The 14274-nt window shown below is 45.7% G+C and overlaps 1 protein-coding gene across 1 annotated transcript; it reads right to left on the reverse strand.

Annotated features, from left to right (window-relative positions):
- Window positions 1-781: 781 nt before the first annotated feature.
- On the reverse strand, window positions 782-9851 carry ATP6V1B2 (ATPase H+ transporting V1 subunit B2). Its single transcript, XM_063358499.1, has 14 exons — window positions 9695-9851; window positions 6940-6995; window positions 6142-6240; window positions 5406-5499; window positions 5230-5307; window positions 4583-4722; window positions 4348-4449; window positions 3869-3966; window positions 3495-3618; window positions 2921-3071; window positions 2476-2558; window positions 2280-2384; window positions 1937-2066; window positions 782-1813 (listed from the first exon to the last, which is right to left on the reverse strand). The coding sequence occupies exons 1-14, from the start codon at window positions 9846-9848 to the stop codon at window positions 1671-1673; spliced, it is 1557 nt and encodes a 518-aa protein (XP_063214569.1). The 5' UTR covers window positions 9849-9851; the 3' UTR covers window positions 782-1670.
- Between the last annotated feature and the right edge of the window lie 4423 nt (window positions 9852-14274).

Genomic DNA, 14274 nt, shown 5'->3' on the forward strand with positions numbered 1-14274 from the left:
GCTTTCAGCACATTATGAAATAGTTTCGTTCAGGTAAACAGCATCCCCAGTGGCAAAGGACACCTTAGCCACTGCTGAAAGACCCAAAGTTGGTTTTAACCACAGAATCACAAAAACTTCCTTTTTTTAACACCTTCCATATTTAATTTATTTAGATATTCTCTACATTAAAGTATTCTCATGCCAACACTTCCAACCTCCCATCCCTACCTCAAGAAAAATAGACTTGACACAGCTTTAGGGTGGAATGCACTGGAATAAAGTTGCTATTGCGCCCAAGTTACAGAGAACACTGAACAAACTCTAGAAAGAACTGCGCACAGGAGACGTCAGGGAAAGCTGGAATTAGTACACCATCGTTCGAGTCATGTTAGCACCTTCCTAGACGAGCCCCGAAGGCGTTTCGAGAGGTGCAACATGCTTTGGTTAGCTAGACCAGAGCTTAGACTACATTAAGCCTGGAAAAAAGCAAGAAAGCCTGCCAGCACTGGGCTCCGAGCCTCGTCTGAGCCAATCTGAACAAACACAACACCGAATCAACTAGCCAAGTTTGCAGTGTTTGGGAATGCTGAGCTCTCCTGGCTAGCCAAATCTGTGCCTGGAGTGCAAACCACAACAGTTTCAAACACGACTCGGGACCCAGTGCCACCTGGAGCATGCTTTATAACAGAATTCAAAATATCCATTCACACATTCGGTTGCTTCCTCCTGTTGCATCGTTTAGTACAAGACATACTTTAAAAGCTGACCTCCCACCAGTACAACTGTGTCAGATATAAGGTTTTTCTTTTTTTTTTTTTTACATCTCATAATCCCCTTCAGTAGCAGCACAAAGCCTTGAATTACCTACAGTTTTTGCCCGCTGGGACACTACTGATCTCATAATGCTTTAGCTGCTCTTTTGTGTCTCTGGCATTTCCAGAATTCAAAGGAAAAAAAAGACAAGGGTAAGTAGGAAACCTACTCTGCAAACTTCAGTTTGAAACCTTCGATTCGGTAATTACGCCTTATCATGCTACGTTCAGGTAGCAACACACTGGCCTGTGACCTCTGAGGAGACCCTTTGCTTGTGGAAAAGCACCTAGCGTGCCTACTAGTGTTCTCAGTTCATGCACACCTTTAAGAATCTTAAGCCATAGTTAAAAAAAATCAGGAACTGGCACTTTTCAGAAAGGTATGTTGTCACACACCACGCTTTCCACACATTAGCCTGGTCTTCAGGCACAGCAGCAGGACAGCAGAGTGCCATCTGTTCTACCAGCAGCTCAGCAACCGCCTAAGACCGTACTGAGCAGATGCTCTGGACAAAGGAAGTCACATTGGCTCTTTCATGGTTTCTAAACCACGTGCTCCTGGTTTCAAAGTAAAGATTTGCAATTTCTGGTAATCCTCAGACTTTCCCCTTGAAATGTCTACAAAAAGTCCAGTTCAAAGAACAAGCTTCGTAATAGCTATTGCACATTTGTAAGAGCTGGCCTAAGTATTTTCCTGAAGATCCAGGCTTTGGAAGAAGGGATATTTTAAAAACTGGTATCAGTGTACATTGGAACACTGGCACAAATGTCACCTATTCTTGGTTTTAATTGTAAGGGCAACAAGTAAACACCAACACATGAAAAAAGAAAACAAACAGCATTTCACAGAGCAAGGAATCAGAGATGAAGCTGTGGCTAGTGTTTTGCAGTTGAATCTCGAGGATAGAATTCAGCCAGTGTTGTCTGAGGAATTCTCTTCAACATCTCCTTGGGGAAGATTCGCAAAAGCTGCCATCCAATGTCCAAGGTCTCGTAAACAGTGCGGTTTTCATAAGGACCTGCAGACAGCAACCGCAGACTGAAATACGGGGCAGGAAAGCGCCTCCCCACCAGGCAGATCTGAGAACAAGAGCTGCTAGGTGTTAACGCATCCTGTGATGTTCTTGGAACAAGACACTTACCCTGAGCAATGAAGTTCTTCTCAAACTTCTGCAGAAACTCCAGATAAAGAAGATCATCCGAGGTAAGAGCTTCCTCACCAACTACAGCCTTCATAGCCTGTACATCCTTTCCGATAGCATAGCAGGCATACTAGAAGGGATAGAAACAAAAGTGCTTTTACCTTGATCACCCCTGTAATGATTTGTGTTCAAACCCAAACAAAGGGTCTCAACTAAACAGTCAGTGCTTTAAAGCAGCCTCAGGAGTGTTCTGGGTTGCAGCTGTCTGGCACGCCCTTCGCAGGCTGTTTCGCGAGAGGTGTATTTGAACGATGACTCTGCTTCTGAGGAGGTTTTTACATACCAGTTGGTTGGATACATCTGCATGGTCCTTCCTGGTCATACCCTCTCCAATAGCTGACTTCATCAGTCGAGACAAGGAGGGCAAGACATTAATGGGCGGGTAAATCTGGAGGAAAGAGACGTCCACGAATTCCAACATTAGTATTTCAAAGAGTACAGAGTAATCTTAAATATGTTCTAACCAGTGTGGTACACACCTGTCTGTTATGCAGCTGCCTGTCCACGTAGATTTGTCCCTCGGTGATGTATCCAGTCAAGTCAGGGATAGGATGAGTAATATCTGAGGAAAAGAGTGGTTTGACAGTTTTCAGGCCTTTTATATCGATTCTAGCACTGATGCAGCAGCTTTTTTGCTGTGACTTCTACAGTAAAATGCCATCAGTTGGTACCCCCGTATATCACCAAGTGTTCTTATGCCAGGATTAGAGCTGTAAGCACTCCTGGTAAAGGCCTGGAGAACAGTCCTGAAGCCTGAACATTTCTATTAGCAATACAGAGAAAGCAGCCAAGAACTGCAATATTCAAATGGAAACCTAAAGGCCAAAGGACCTCCTAATCTTTCTGTACGTCCAAGGTAAGGCAGGTCACTCCAAAGGAGTCCTTTAAAGTGCTATTTATTAAAAACACTTGAAAATAACTCACCATCATTGGGCATGGTAAGAATAGGAATCTGAGTAATGGAACCATTTCTGCCTTCCACGCGCCCAGCGCGCTCATATATAGTAGCCAAGTCAGTGTACATGTAACCTGGGAAACCACGACGGCCAGGCACTTCCTCTCTAGCTGCCGAAACCTGAGGCAACCCAGAAAAACATTTCCAAGAAGTCAGAGCACTCACACAGACCTGCTGTCTCCCCTAATTAAGCTACACTAGTTTCTTCAAGGACTTCCTCCTGCAGGTGATACCAAAATCCAGCCACACAAACCCCTATTACGAGAAATGTGTCACCACAACCGTGTATGACAGACAAGATGCCAAGGCCCATCAGAAATTATAATATCAAACTGCTGAATACCACTAGTCAAGGAAGTTTAGCTATCACAGAAGCAGTGGCTTTTTGACTGAACCATCAATGAGTAACTAAAAGCCTCACTGGCTATTTAAGAACATTGCAAAGAATACTAATTGTAACAGCTTGAGCAGAAGTCTACATTCTCACTTTATGCTAGAAACCCCTTTTGCCAACACCTGGCACATGAGTTAATAACTGCGTACCTCTCGCAGAGCTTCAGCATAGGAGCTCATATCTGTCAGAATGACCAACACGTGCTTCTCACACTGATACGCCAAGAACTCTGCTGTCGTTAGAGCTAGACGAGGCGTGATAATGCGTTCAATGCTGAAACAGAATGGTATGGCATTATTTATGGCAAGTGCTTTAAGGCTGCGAGGTAACAGTCCGAACTTACAAATACTTAAATCCTCTGAAAACCTGCTATGTGCACCAACTGGAGTGCCAGCATTTCGTATTCAACTTTCCTGCAACATGCCAACATAAGTGACATCCAGCAGGACACCAGCGAGGCTTCAGCTTCCAATTTACTTGTTCTTTTCAGCCTTTTCCCAACCATCATAGTGCGACTACTTACGTCGGATCATTGGCCAAATTCAGGAACAGACACACATTGTCCATGGACCCATTTTCCTCAAAGTCTGATTTGAAGAACCGAGCAGTTTCCATGTTCACCTAAATCACAATATTAAGGCATCAGTGCCACACCACGTTTTAGCATGTTACGCTTTGCATCATATCAAGGTCTAAACACCTCATTAGTAATCCATAAGCAAAGCACTTTGTATCACGAAGACTCCCCAACATTGCCAACAGAATGAGTTATTTCTAGAATTCCAGGCTAGAAATTTTAAGTTTTAGATACTTTGTCCTGATCAGACACACTTCTGGTACTTATGGCCATTTGGGCTTTTCCACCATTCAGCCAAACAATTCAGCACTGTTTAGTTATAGCTGTAAGACCTACTGAGAATACTTTCAAAAAAGTAATGTTCAGTTACTTTCAGCACTGTCTTATTACTCAAGCATCTTTTTCTGCCAATGATATTGACTTACACCCATAGCAGCAAACACGATGGCAAAGTTTTCCTCACTGTAGTCCATCACATCTTTGGACTTCTTCACCAAGCCAGCCTGGCGACAGATCTGAGCTGCGATCTAGACAGAAGAATGTTTCAGTCCATCTGTATATTTGATGCTATTACACAGACCAGAATTTATCTTAGTTGACTTTTTAACCTCACTGAAACACAAGCTGCTAACCGTTTAGAGAGTAGCTTTGAGTACTCACCTCATTGTGGGGCAAGCCAGCAGCTGAGAATATGGGGATTTTCTGCCCCCTGGCAATACTGTTCATACCATCTATAGCAGAAATGCCAGTTTGAATCATTTCTTCTGGATAGATACGACATTGGGGATTGATTGGCTGACCTGTTATATTTTTTAAGAGAACACATGTTATTCCAGGCGCATGTCTGGAGCTTGATCAAGCTACCACTGACCTTGAGCACTGATCTAAGGCACACGTCAAAAGATGCACGCCCCACTATTAGACCTACAAATCTATAGATGTGCCTGGTCAACCCCGAGCCTTTTGTAGATCGCAAGACTCTGCCATTCCATCATTGAGTAAACTGTAAGAGTGCTTTCAAGAAAAGCCTGCCAAGTTATTAGCTTTTTATCTTTGGAGGCTGTATAATTAAGACAGTCTACAAATACTTCAGCTTCCAAGTGTTACTGAAAACGGTTATTTTCTGCTACCTCATCATCCTGCACTTGTGTAAATGTGAGTTTTATGCCACACACATACTTAAAAAATAAGATTAAACTCCCCCTAACCGCTAGATCCTATGTTCAAAACTAAAACTATGGTAACATTCAGAAATCAGACAGCAGATTTGTCTTTAACTCCATACCAGAAATGGATTAAGAACATACCCATTATGTCAAGGAAGTCCTCAGCCAAGACAATGGGGCCTCTGTCTATAGGTTTTCCTGATCCATTAAATACTCTGCCTACAAGAAACAGCAATAAAATCAAAATATGTTACTGTGAAAATAAGTTAGCATGTGATAAGTCTGTTCATTCTTCAAAGCAAGATGCAAATACTTACCAAGCATATCCTCAGAGACAGGGGTTCGAAGAATATCCCCAGTAAACTCACAAGATGTTTTCTTAGCATCAATACCTGAAGTTCCTTCAAATACCTGTAAATATACCACAGGAAGAAAAAAAACACACACAGGAGAAGGGAGTAAGTATTGTGCTTTACAAATCAACACACGAGAATGCTGCTTCACAGCTTGAGAACTTGAGCAGCCACAGGGCAGAAAAGCAAGGCAGTCCTCTGCAAGCAACGCATTTCAAGAGCACCTCGCTGGTACGAAACATCACAGAAAAACCTACTTTAAACAAAATTAATAAAGTGTATCGGCAGCAACCAACAAACCCGGTGCCATTCCTTTGATCTCAAGTATTTCCCTTTGCCAACAGGGTAAAGCTCTTCAGATAAGAAGAATTAATGCTAACAAGAACAGCTGCTTAGAAGAAATACCCGCATCCACATGGAGCTGATCTTGAATCTAATACTGTACAACTACAGTACAGTTATTTTAATCTAGCAGCAAAGACATCTGGGGGGGATGCAAATAAAAAATGTCACTGTACTCCAGTTTTTAACCTTCTAAAATCATTCATGCCACTTGCACTTGGAAAAAGTAAGTGACTTTTTTAATGTTTACAGTACCAAAAGAACATATGACAAGATAGATCCGACAGGGCTCAGACAGATGCTCGTTAATAAAATGCTGTTCTGTTGCAACAGGAGACACTCCTGTCCCCAGCCGTACCTGAACCACAGCTTTGGAGCCGCTGACCTCCAGCACCTGCCCACTTCTTCTTGTGCCATCAGGAAGAGTCAAATGGACAATCTCTGCATACCTAGGAAACTGAAGATGAGCAAAAAAGATGGTGGAAAACATTAAAATCCAGAAGAAGAGTCATGAAACTAACGTTATCAGTTTCAAGCAAGCTTAATAACTACTAAAGTTTTTAAAAAATAGCTTTATCATCAGAACAAAACTCATTCCAAGACAATTAAATTTTATCAGGCTAAGGCCATTTTTACAGGGACTATACAGAGTCCCCTCTCAGAGTAGAATCCGTGCCAAAACACCCTAGTAGTCCTGACGTACTAACTGAAAGCCACGATGCAGCATCTGACAAGAAAAAGCTGGCTTTGCCATCAGTTGCTTGCCTTGAACAGTAATTTGCCAGTAATTTGAAAACAAGTTCCCTTTTACAGAGCACTTACGCTTTGGTAACAAAAAGGCGAAGAACAAAGTGAATACATACATTTCTACATTCAAGTTTAAACCATGTTTGGGGGATTTTGGTAAAACTGAAACAATGCTTCCTCTCTTTCCCCCAACAGTCTCAACTACCCTCCCTTTCTTCCAGGACATGGACAACTCTCCTTAGCTTCACAGTAATTTGGACACTCATTTATCTCAGCAGTCAGAAACATACCTTCCATAAAAATTGCTCAGTGGACCCATGAATTTCACAGTCTGGATTTAACCTGTCACAGCTTTTCTCGTAAGCTCTCCCTCAGAAAAGCTTCATTCATTAAGAAACTGAAACTTTACCTTAACTTGATCCAAGATAACCAGGGGACCATTCACACCCGATACAGTTTTATAAGCTGAAAGAAAACAAGCCGCAAGTCAGGTACTTCCTCAGAATATCAGAAATATCCTACGCAAAGTCTTCCAAGTTTCATTCCCATCACCGGTCTCAGGTTTGCAGATTTGGGGCCCAGATCCTTACCTCTTCTGTGTTTATTATGAACTCCAGAAGAAGGATGAGGTACTGAATTACTTGGCCAGCATTTTTTGCTACTGCTTGCAAAGCACCCGAGGGAACATGAAAATATACGATATCGCCTTTTTCTTGTCTGTCACAGAAAGTCACTTGAAGTGAATATCCAGGGATAATCTGGATGCCACCAGAAACACCCATACAATGTAGAGTTGACATTTTAAGCTAAGAAAAATACAGTTGCAAGATCTTTAAAAATCAGGGCTAACAATAGCTGTAATCTGTGATAAAGAAGATGCCACTGCAACTTATGTCCAACAAATGGTGAGAAGACCCTAATATCAGTACTCAACTTCTAGGCTTTTTTTTTTAACTGCAGAAGTGTCCTGCTCCATGACATTAAAATGGCCCACATCAAAGCCCAGACTTAGCAAAGCAAGCAGATCTCGTGCTCAAAAGCTGATCAACAGAGCTCCTACAGCAAGTTTTGGTTTTTGGCACACTGCTAAGAGGAAACCTTATAAGACCTTTCCTGCTTCCAAGAAAAGGTCAATGCACTGTACTGTAAAAGGTAGAATTTCACCTTAGCCAAACTCCTCCTACTCTTGGGTTATCCTGGCTTAACTTGAGGATTGACACCCGATAGAAGGCCACAGCCAACCAGCTCACCAGAAAGCTCATGTCTTAAACATCAGCAGCTCAAGTATTAGTGCTACAGACAACTTCTGCACCCAGAATTCACCACTCTGCTATCAGCCCTGTGGAAAAGCCATGAAAATGTAGTAAACCATCCTCCTGTGTTGTTCCAAGGACACAGCAGTATCCCAGCCAGAGCCCAGCATCACCTGAGCCACAGAAAAAAAGTAATGCTGAGTCAAAGCTTTATCAGGGTCACAAGGAACAGTGACCAAGAGAGTGACTCTTAATCACTTATCCCTGGGAGGGAGAAATGAGCAAGTGGAGCCATTTGCAGAGGAGGAGAGACACCAGCACCCGTCCTTGGTCACGCTACGAGGCAGAGGAAACAGGCACTCGTGGTGCTGGGAAAGATCACAAATTCCATGAGCACCAGGCCACAGGGAATCATCTGGCTGAGACACCTCAGTCTGCCCAGGGCTGGCACACTTACCATGTGTTGTCTAGACTATCAACAACACTGTGTTTACACTTAAACAAACAGTTTGAACTGTTGCAGTGTAGTCTCTTAAACAGCAATAATCAAAACAGTATTAGATAAGGTTTGAGGGTCACTGGGTGTATAAGACAGTTGAAAGCTGGAACTCCTATTTCTCAGTTTTACTCTTGTCAAAATCCTGCTGAACACTCCGAGACATTACACGTGCCCCTGAATTAGTCTTAATCAAAAGCACAAGTTGGCCTGCTCCTTTCCCCGAGCAAGGAGAATTACACAGACATTACGCTACGGAGAGGACTCTGCTCTAAGCAGAGTGTTTGCAGCCCGCTGTCCGCAACAAATGGAAAACATTATCTTCAGCGAGCAATTTCATCTCATGACTGTCTCATGAGCACTTCCTCCTCTATCAGCGGGAAGAGGCTTACACTCCTCACTTTGTCCACAAGAATATATTTCCTTGACATCAATCAGTATCAATTCCCCTTGAAAGCAGCTGGCCACTGACCCAAAATTCCTGTTTCCATTAAGATCAACCAGTTCTATGGCAAATCAAAAGCAACTCAAATGTTTTTCATATCCAGCTTGCAGGCAATGCCAGTTTGGGCAAAAGCCAAAATCCACATAGAAAAACATGAACTGAAAATGAAGTCACCTTGGCTCCGGCCTTGGCAGAAGCCTCCACTCCTGAGTAAAGCAGAGCAGAAGGCTTGGGGGAGCAGGAATGGTCATGATCAATTTGGCTTTCAAACCAGACGGACATTTTCAAAGAAACCACCGCAGAGAAGCTCCCTGGCTACCCCCTTGTGAGTACAGTACGCTATTCAGCTGCACAGGTAGAGTCACTCCTGTAATTACAACCTAGATTAAAAAAAAGGCCAGAAAAAGGCACCTTCAAACAATTTTGACTTTCCCCCGACTACACTGCGATAAAGGGTTTTCTACAAGGCTACTGCATTTCCTCTTTTCCACCACATTTCTCAACTCCATTTTAAAGGAACAGAATCCACACCACCCCCTGCGATTTACAGTAATTTTCAGTTCCTGCTAAAAGCGTAAGTTTTTCACGAAGGACACTGCAACGGCCCATGTCACCCGGTGGCAAACCGGCTCCTGGTTCCAGCGTGTGACTAATTTGAGCGTTTAGACAGGACAAAGCTGTGGAAAGCGCCGCTGCAGCACCCGGGGCGATTGAAGGCCCCGCACGACCGGAGGACACCGGCCCTCGGGACCCCCCGCGCACCCCCAGGCCAGGCCGCCGCCTGTGCCCGAAGAAGGGCTCGGGGGAGGCCGCCTCTGCCGCCAGGGACGGCCCGGCCTACCGGCCTCGCCCGCCGGAGCTGCGGGGCCGCCCGGCCTGCCTGCGGCCCAGCGCGGAGGCCGGGCCGGGCCCACCCTCCGCGCCGCCCCCGGGGAGCCCGCCCGCCGCCCGCCCCGGGCCCCGCACTCACTGAGGCGCGGCTGGGAGAGGTAGTCGCGGGTGAGGGCCGCCACCTGGTCCCGCGGCCCGCCGGGCCCGGCGCCGTTCACCAGCCCGCGTACCGCCCGCACCGCCGCCATCTTCTCCGCCGCCCCGGCCCCGCGCGCCGCTGCGCATGCGCTCATATAGCGCCGCCGCGCAGGGCCCCGCCCACCGGGCACGAGGAGGGGGCGGAGGGGAGGGGGAGCGGAGCTGTCCGCGGTGCTGGGGAGGCGGGCGGTGAGGGGGATAGGGATAGGGATAGGGAAAAGAAAAAGGAAAAAAGGAAAAAAGGGGAAAAGGGAAAGGGAAAGGGAAAGGGAAAGGGAAAGGGAAAGGGAAAGGGAAAGGGAAAGGGAAAGGGAAAGGGAAAGGGAAAGGGAAAGGGAAAGGGAAAGGGAAAGGGAAAAAGAAGGAAAAGGGGAGAAATGGGAAAAGAAAATGAAAAAAGGAAAAGAGGAAAGGGGGAAAGAGACAAAGGAAAAGGGAAAAAGGAAAAGGAAAGAGAAGGAAAAGAAAACAAAAGATGTAAAAGATAAAAATAAAAAGAGAAGAAGAGGAAAAAGAGAAAAGGGGAAAAGGAAAAAGGAAAAGGAAGAAAAGGGGGGAAGGAAGGAAGGAAGGAAGGAAGGAAGGAAGGAAGGAAGGAAGGAAGGAAGGAAGGAAGGAAGGAAGGAAGGAAGGAAGGAAGGAAGGAAGGAAGGAAGGAAGGAAGGAAGGAAGGAAGGAAGGAAGGAAGGAAGGAAGGAAGGAAAATTAACTGAACTGAGAGAAGAGCTAAATGACTGAGAAGACAAGAAAAGGAGTAATTCTGCCATAAAAGGAAAGCAGAGCCCTCGGTTCCCACTCCGGTGACCCCAGCACAGCCGTCCCCAGGCCAGGGTGCAAGGGGCATTGGGGTCCTGCTGGCCCCACTGGGCAATGCCCCGGCTGTGGGGTTTGGGGTCCCACAAGATCCTCACTTGCCCTTACAGCCCAGCTATGCTCCAGTCTGAACCTGTGCTTTGATCGATGAGTGTAGCGGTAGCTGCTTGGGCAGATCAGAGATAAGAAATAAAGTACGAACTGGCAACAAGACAGGGCTGTCGATGGAAACCCCCCACCAGCACTCGTGCCTCACACTCAGACATCAAGGGCTGACTGGTACAACTGTTTAAAGGACAGAATGAGAGCTGTCTTACCCCCTGAACCTTTAATTCAATAAAAAAAGATAGTGGGCTATTTATAAACACCTTTTTCCAGGAAACCATTAAGTTGTCAACCTTCCATTTCCTTATGGGTTATGCATCTCTTCATACATCTTAAATTTTAATAGTTGCTGTTTGTTCTCCTCCTGGCTTAGCAGTGAGATAGAATTATTTGATGTTATAAACAACATTCTATCTCCTTCTGCATTAAAACTAGAAATATTTCGGGGGAATATGTTTTCAAAGACATATTGGCAATTCTGGGGTTGATACAAAGTACCAAGGGCTCATGAGACTGGTGGAAAAAAACCTAAACAATGGCACAAGAAAGTGTTTGGCTAAGGAGCGGGTAAACACCATAAATAATCCCCACATAAAGGGACAATGCCATCGAGTGGATTAAACACAAAACTGGAAGGTTTTGGCCAGGTTTCAGCTCTCCTTCTAATGCAACGTGACTGTGAGCACATTACCGAGCTCTCCTGCTTGTTAAAAGTGGAAAGGACTTAACAAAATACAAACCAGCAGGACTCGCTCGATGGCAGCCTCAAGGGTTACTTCAACCCCCACCACTTTGCAAACTGCTCCCACCTGCGTTCAAAGCCTGGCTACAAGGTGGCCCAGGGGTGTAAACTCCAATTGCTCAAAACACACCTTTTTTGCATTTGAAATATTTTTATTCAGCTCATAGCATTTGAGAGGACGATGCAAATTCGTCCACAGGAGAGCGTAAGGCAACAGGCAGCAGCCAACACCCGGGCAGCGGTTCCTGTGCTGGGTAATAGAAACCTTCCAGGAAAGGAAATATTGGTAAAGAGTGATTTTAAAGCAAAGTATGTTTTTACGGGTGCCCGTTCCCATCTCTGTTTACACTGTCGACACCGGGCCAGCCGTATTGCGTCTATAAGGCATTTGTCTCAAGCTGCTTTGTAAAACGCTGCTTTGTGCTGGCAGGCAGGAGCCGCGCTGCACCGCGGGTGGGTTTCACCGCACCTTCGCGGTGAGGCAGCAGCAGAGAGCAATCTCGCCCGGCGAAGCCTGCTGTTGACCGAATTCACGGGAATTGCAATCAGCCGGCAGAGCCAGCGTGAGGTCTGCTATCAGCGGTTTTTCGGGCCCACGTGCTACGCTGGGCCTCCAGACAGCCCATAAATTCTCTTATACTTCCCATTACATTAGAAATGTTCACTATACTGTACTACCTCAGGCTGGCCAGGAAGAAAATTGTAATAATTTTTTTTTTTTTTTTTTCCGTAGGGCTGTTGAAAGAAAAATTCACAGCAAACATTTATAGTGGTTAAAAAAAAATATCTCAAAGCGAACTGCCTGGAAAAACCTAACAGATGCATGGAAACGATTCCAAAGCACATCTGAGTAAGCTTTCCCATCATCTCTGCAAAACAAGTGACACGACTGCCATCTCCTTCGGCTGCGTAAGGCTGCCAGATGAGGTGGTGTCCTGACCTTGGGGCCTGCAAAAGCAAAAGATAATAATAATAATAATAACAACCATCTCCACATCTCCTCACCCGAAGGAGAATTTGAATCATTTTCTATCCGGAGCCCAAGGTACAGCTGAGCAATTCTGAGCTCCCTCAGTAGATGGTAGTGCTGCACTGCTCATCCTCTGCCTACTTTGCAGATATTTAGAAAGTAATTCCCGGGCCTAGCCATTCAATTCTCAGCTCATGAAACATATTTAAAGGCTTCAGCTTCTGCTCTAATGCACACCCAGGGAATTCCTTGGTAGGATGCACTCATCTCACGTTATTGGCAATAGTTTTTTGGCCATGCAGAAGCCAGATAAATAGCCTCAATGGCAGATTTATGTGCCGACAGAGAAAAGGTGAATATGTTTAGGATTTATTTTCTTCCTCTGCAGTAAATCTCTGCATCCTGGATGAATGATGGTATCAGTTTTGGTTTAAAAAAGAAATCATGGAGCAAAGTGTCAAAAGTTTAAGAAAACAGAAATGATGGAAGAAAAGAGATCCCATTGTAAATGGCATTTGCAGTACCTCACCCATGCGTGGATATAATTTTCCATCCAGTTTTGCTTGTGAGAAACCAGCCTTGTTAGTGCAAGAAAGATCGTGTCCCTGGAGATAAAGCAGACAGCGTAACGCATGGGGAATGGCTGTGGATGGGGACCCAGCACCCTTCTGCGGGGAGGAGGCAAGGGCAGGGCTCAGATGTGGAGGGACCTGTTGATACCAGGGGAGGAGCGAAATTCCCCCCAGAGCTCTCAGAAATCACAGGCCGGACAAGTGCATTCTGGCCTTAAAGATATTTCCATCCACTATGAAAGCTTATCATCACGCTTACAATTTTGGAAATCCTGCAAAGCTGATGTGTGTTGTGGACTAGGCAAAGGCAGCTTGTCAGCATCCTATGGGCCAGCCCACAACCTGAGACTCAGAGACATAAATATTTCTCTTTTCCTTTCGAGGAAGAGCTTTTGTTCAGTTTATTTTCCCTCTAATGCTAAAAGCATATAAAGGAAAAACCTTTTCCTTTCCCTGAGGAGGGATGCTGTGGAGGGAGCTCCTTGTACCACATCCCTCTCTGAAATGCTTATACACCAGTGCACGCAGCATGGGGAATAAGCAGGAAGAGCTGGAGATCTGTGTGCAGTTGCAGGGCCACGATCTCATCGCAATTACTGAGACGTGGTGGGACAGCTCGCATGACTGGAATGCTGTGAGGGTGGCAGAGCCCTGGCACAGGCTGCCCAGAGAGGTGGGGGAGTCTCCGTCTCTGGAGACATCCCAACCCCGCCTGGAGGCGTCCCTGTGCCACCTGCTCGGGGTGACCCTGCTCTGGCAGAGCATTGGACTAGACGATCTCCAGAGGCCCCTTCCAACCCTATGATTCTATGATTCTATGATCCCTCAGGAGAAGCAGCAACTCTGGGGCCACAGGCTGTGGGGAGATCCTTTTTGGGCTGTGCATCCTGCGGCAGCCTCTCCCGCCCACCACACAGCGAGTCCTTCCCCACTCGCTGGCCGATGCCTCTCCATCGGCAGCAACACGCAGGTGTCAGCCCACGCACCGGTACCCGCTGCCAACATCAGCGGGCTCTACTCAGTCAACACACACATACAGCCCTCGATGACGCACAAACATGTGCAGAGGGAGTGGGGAAGAGCGACTGATGCAATAGCCCTCTTTCATAGAATCATAGAATCAGAGAATGGTCTAGGTTGGAAGGGACCTTTCAGATCATGGAGTCCAACCATCAACCCAACACTGACAAAAACCATCACTAAGCCATATCGCTAAGTATCAAATCGCTAAGCATCAATATCGCTCTTTTGTTAAATTGTGCTCCGTGAGCTTTGGAGTTCACCAAAAATCCCTGGGGTGCTGCAGGTCTCGTTGGTGA

Source organism: Chroicocephalus ridibundus, chromosome 23 (assembly GCF_963924245.1).
Source record: "Chroicocephalus ridibundus chromosome 23, bChrRid1.1, whole genome shotgun sequence".
NCBI lineage: Eukaryota > Metazoa > Chordata > Aves > Charadriiformes > Laridae > Chroicocephalus > Chroicocephalus ridibundus.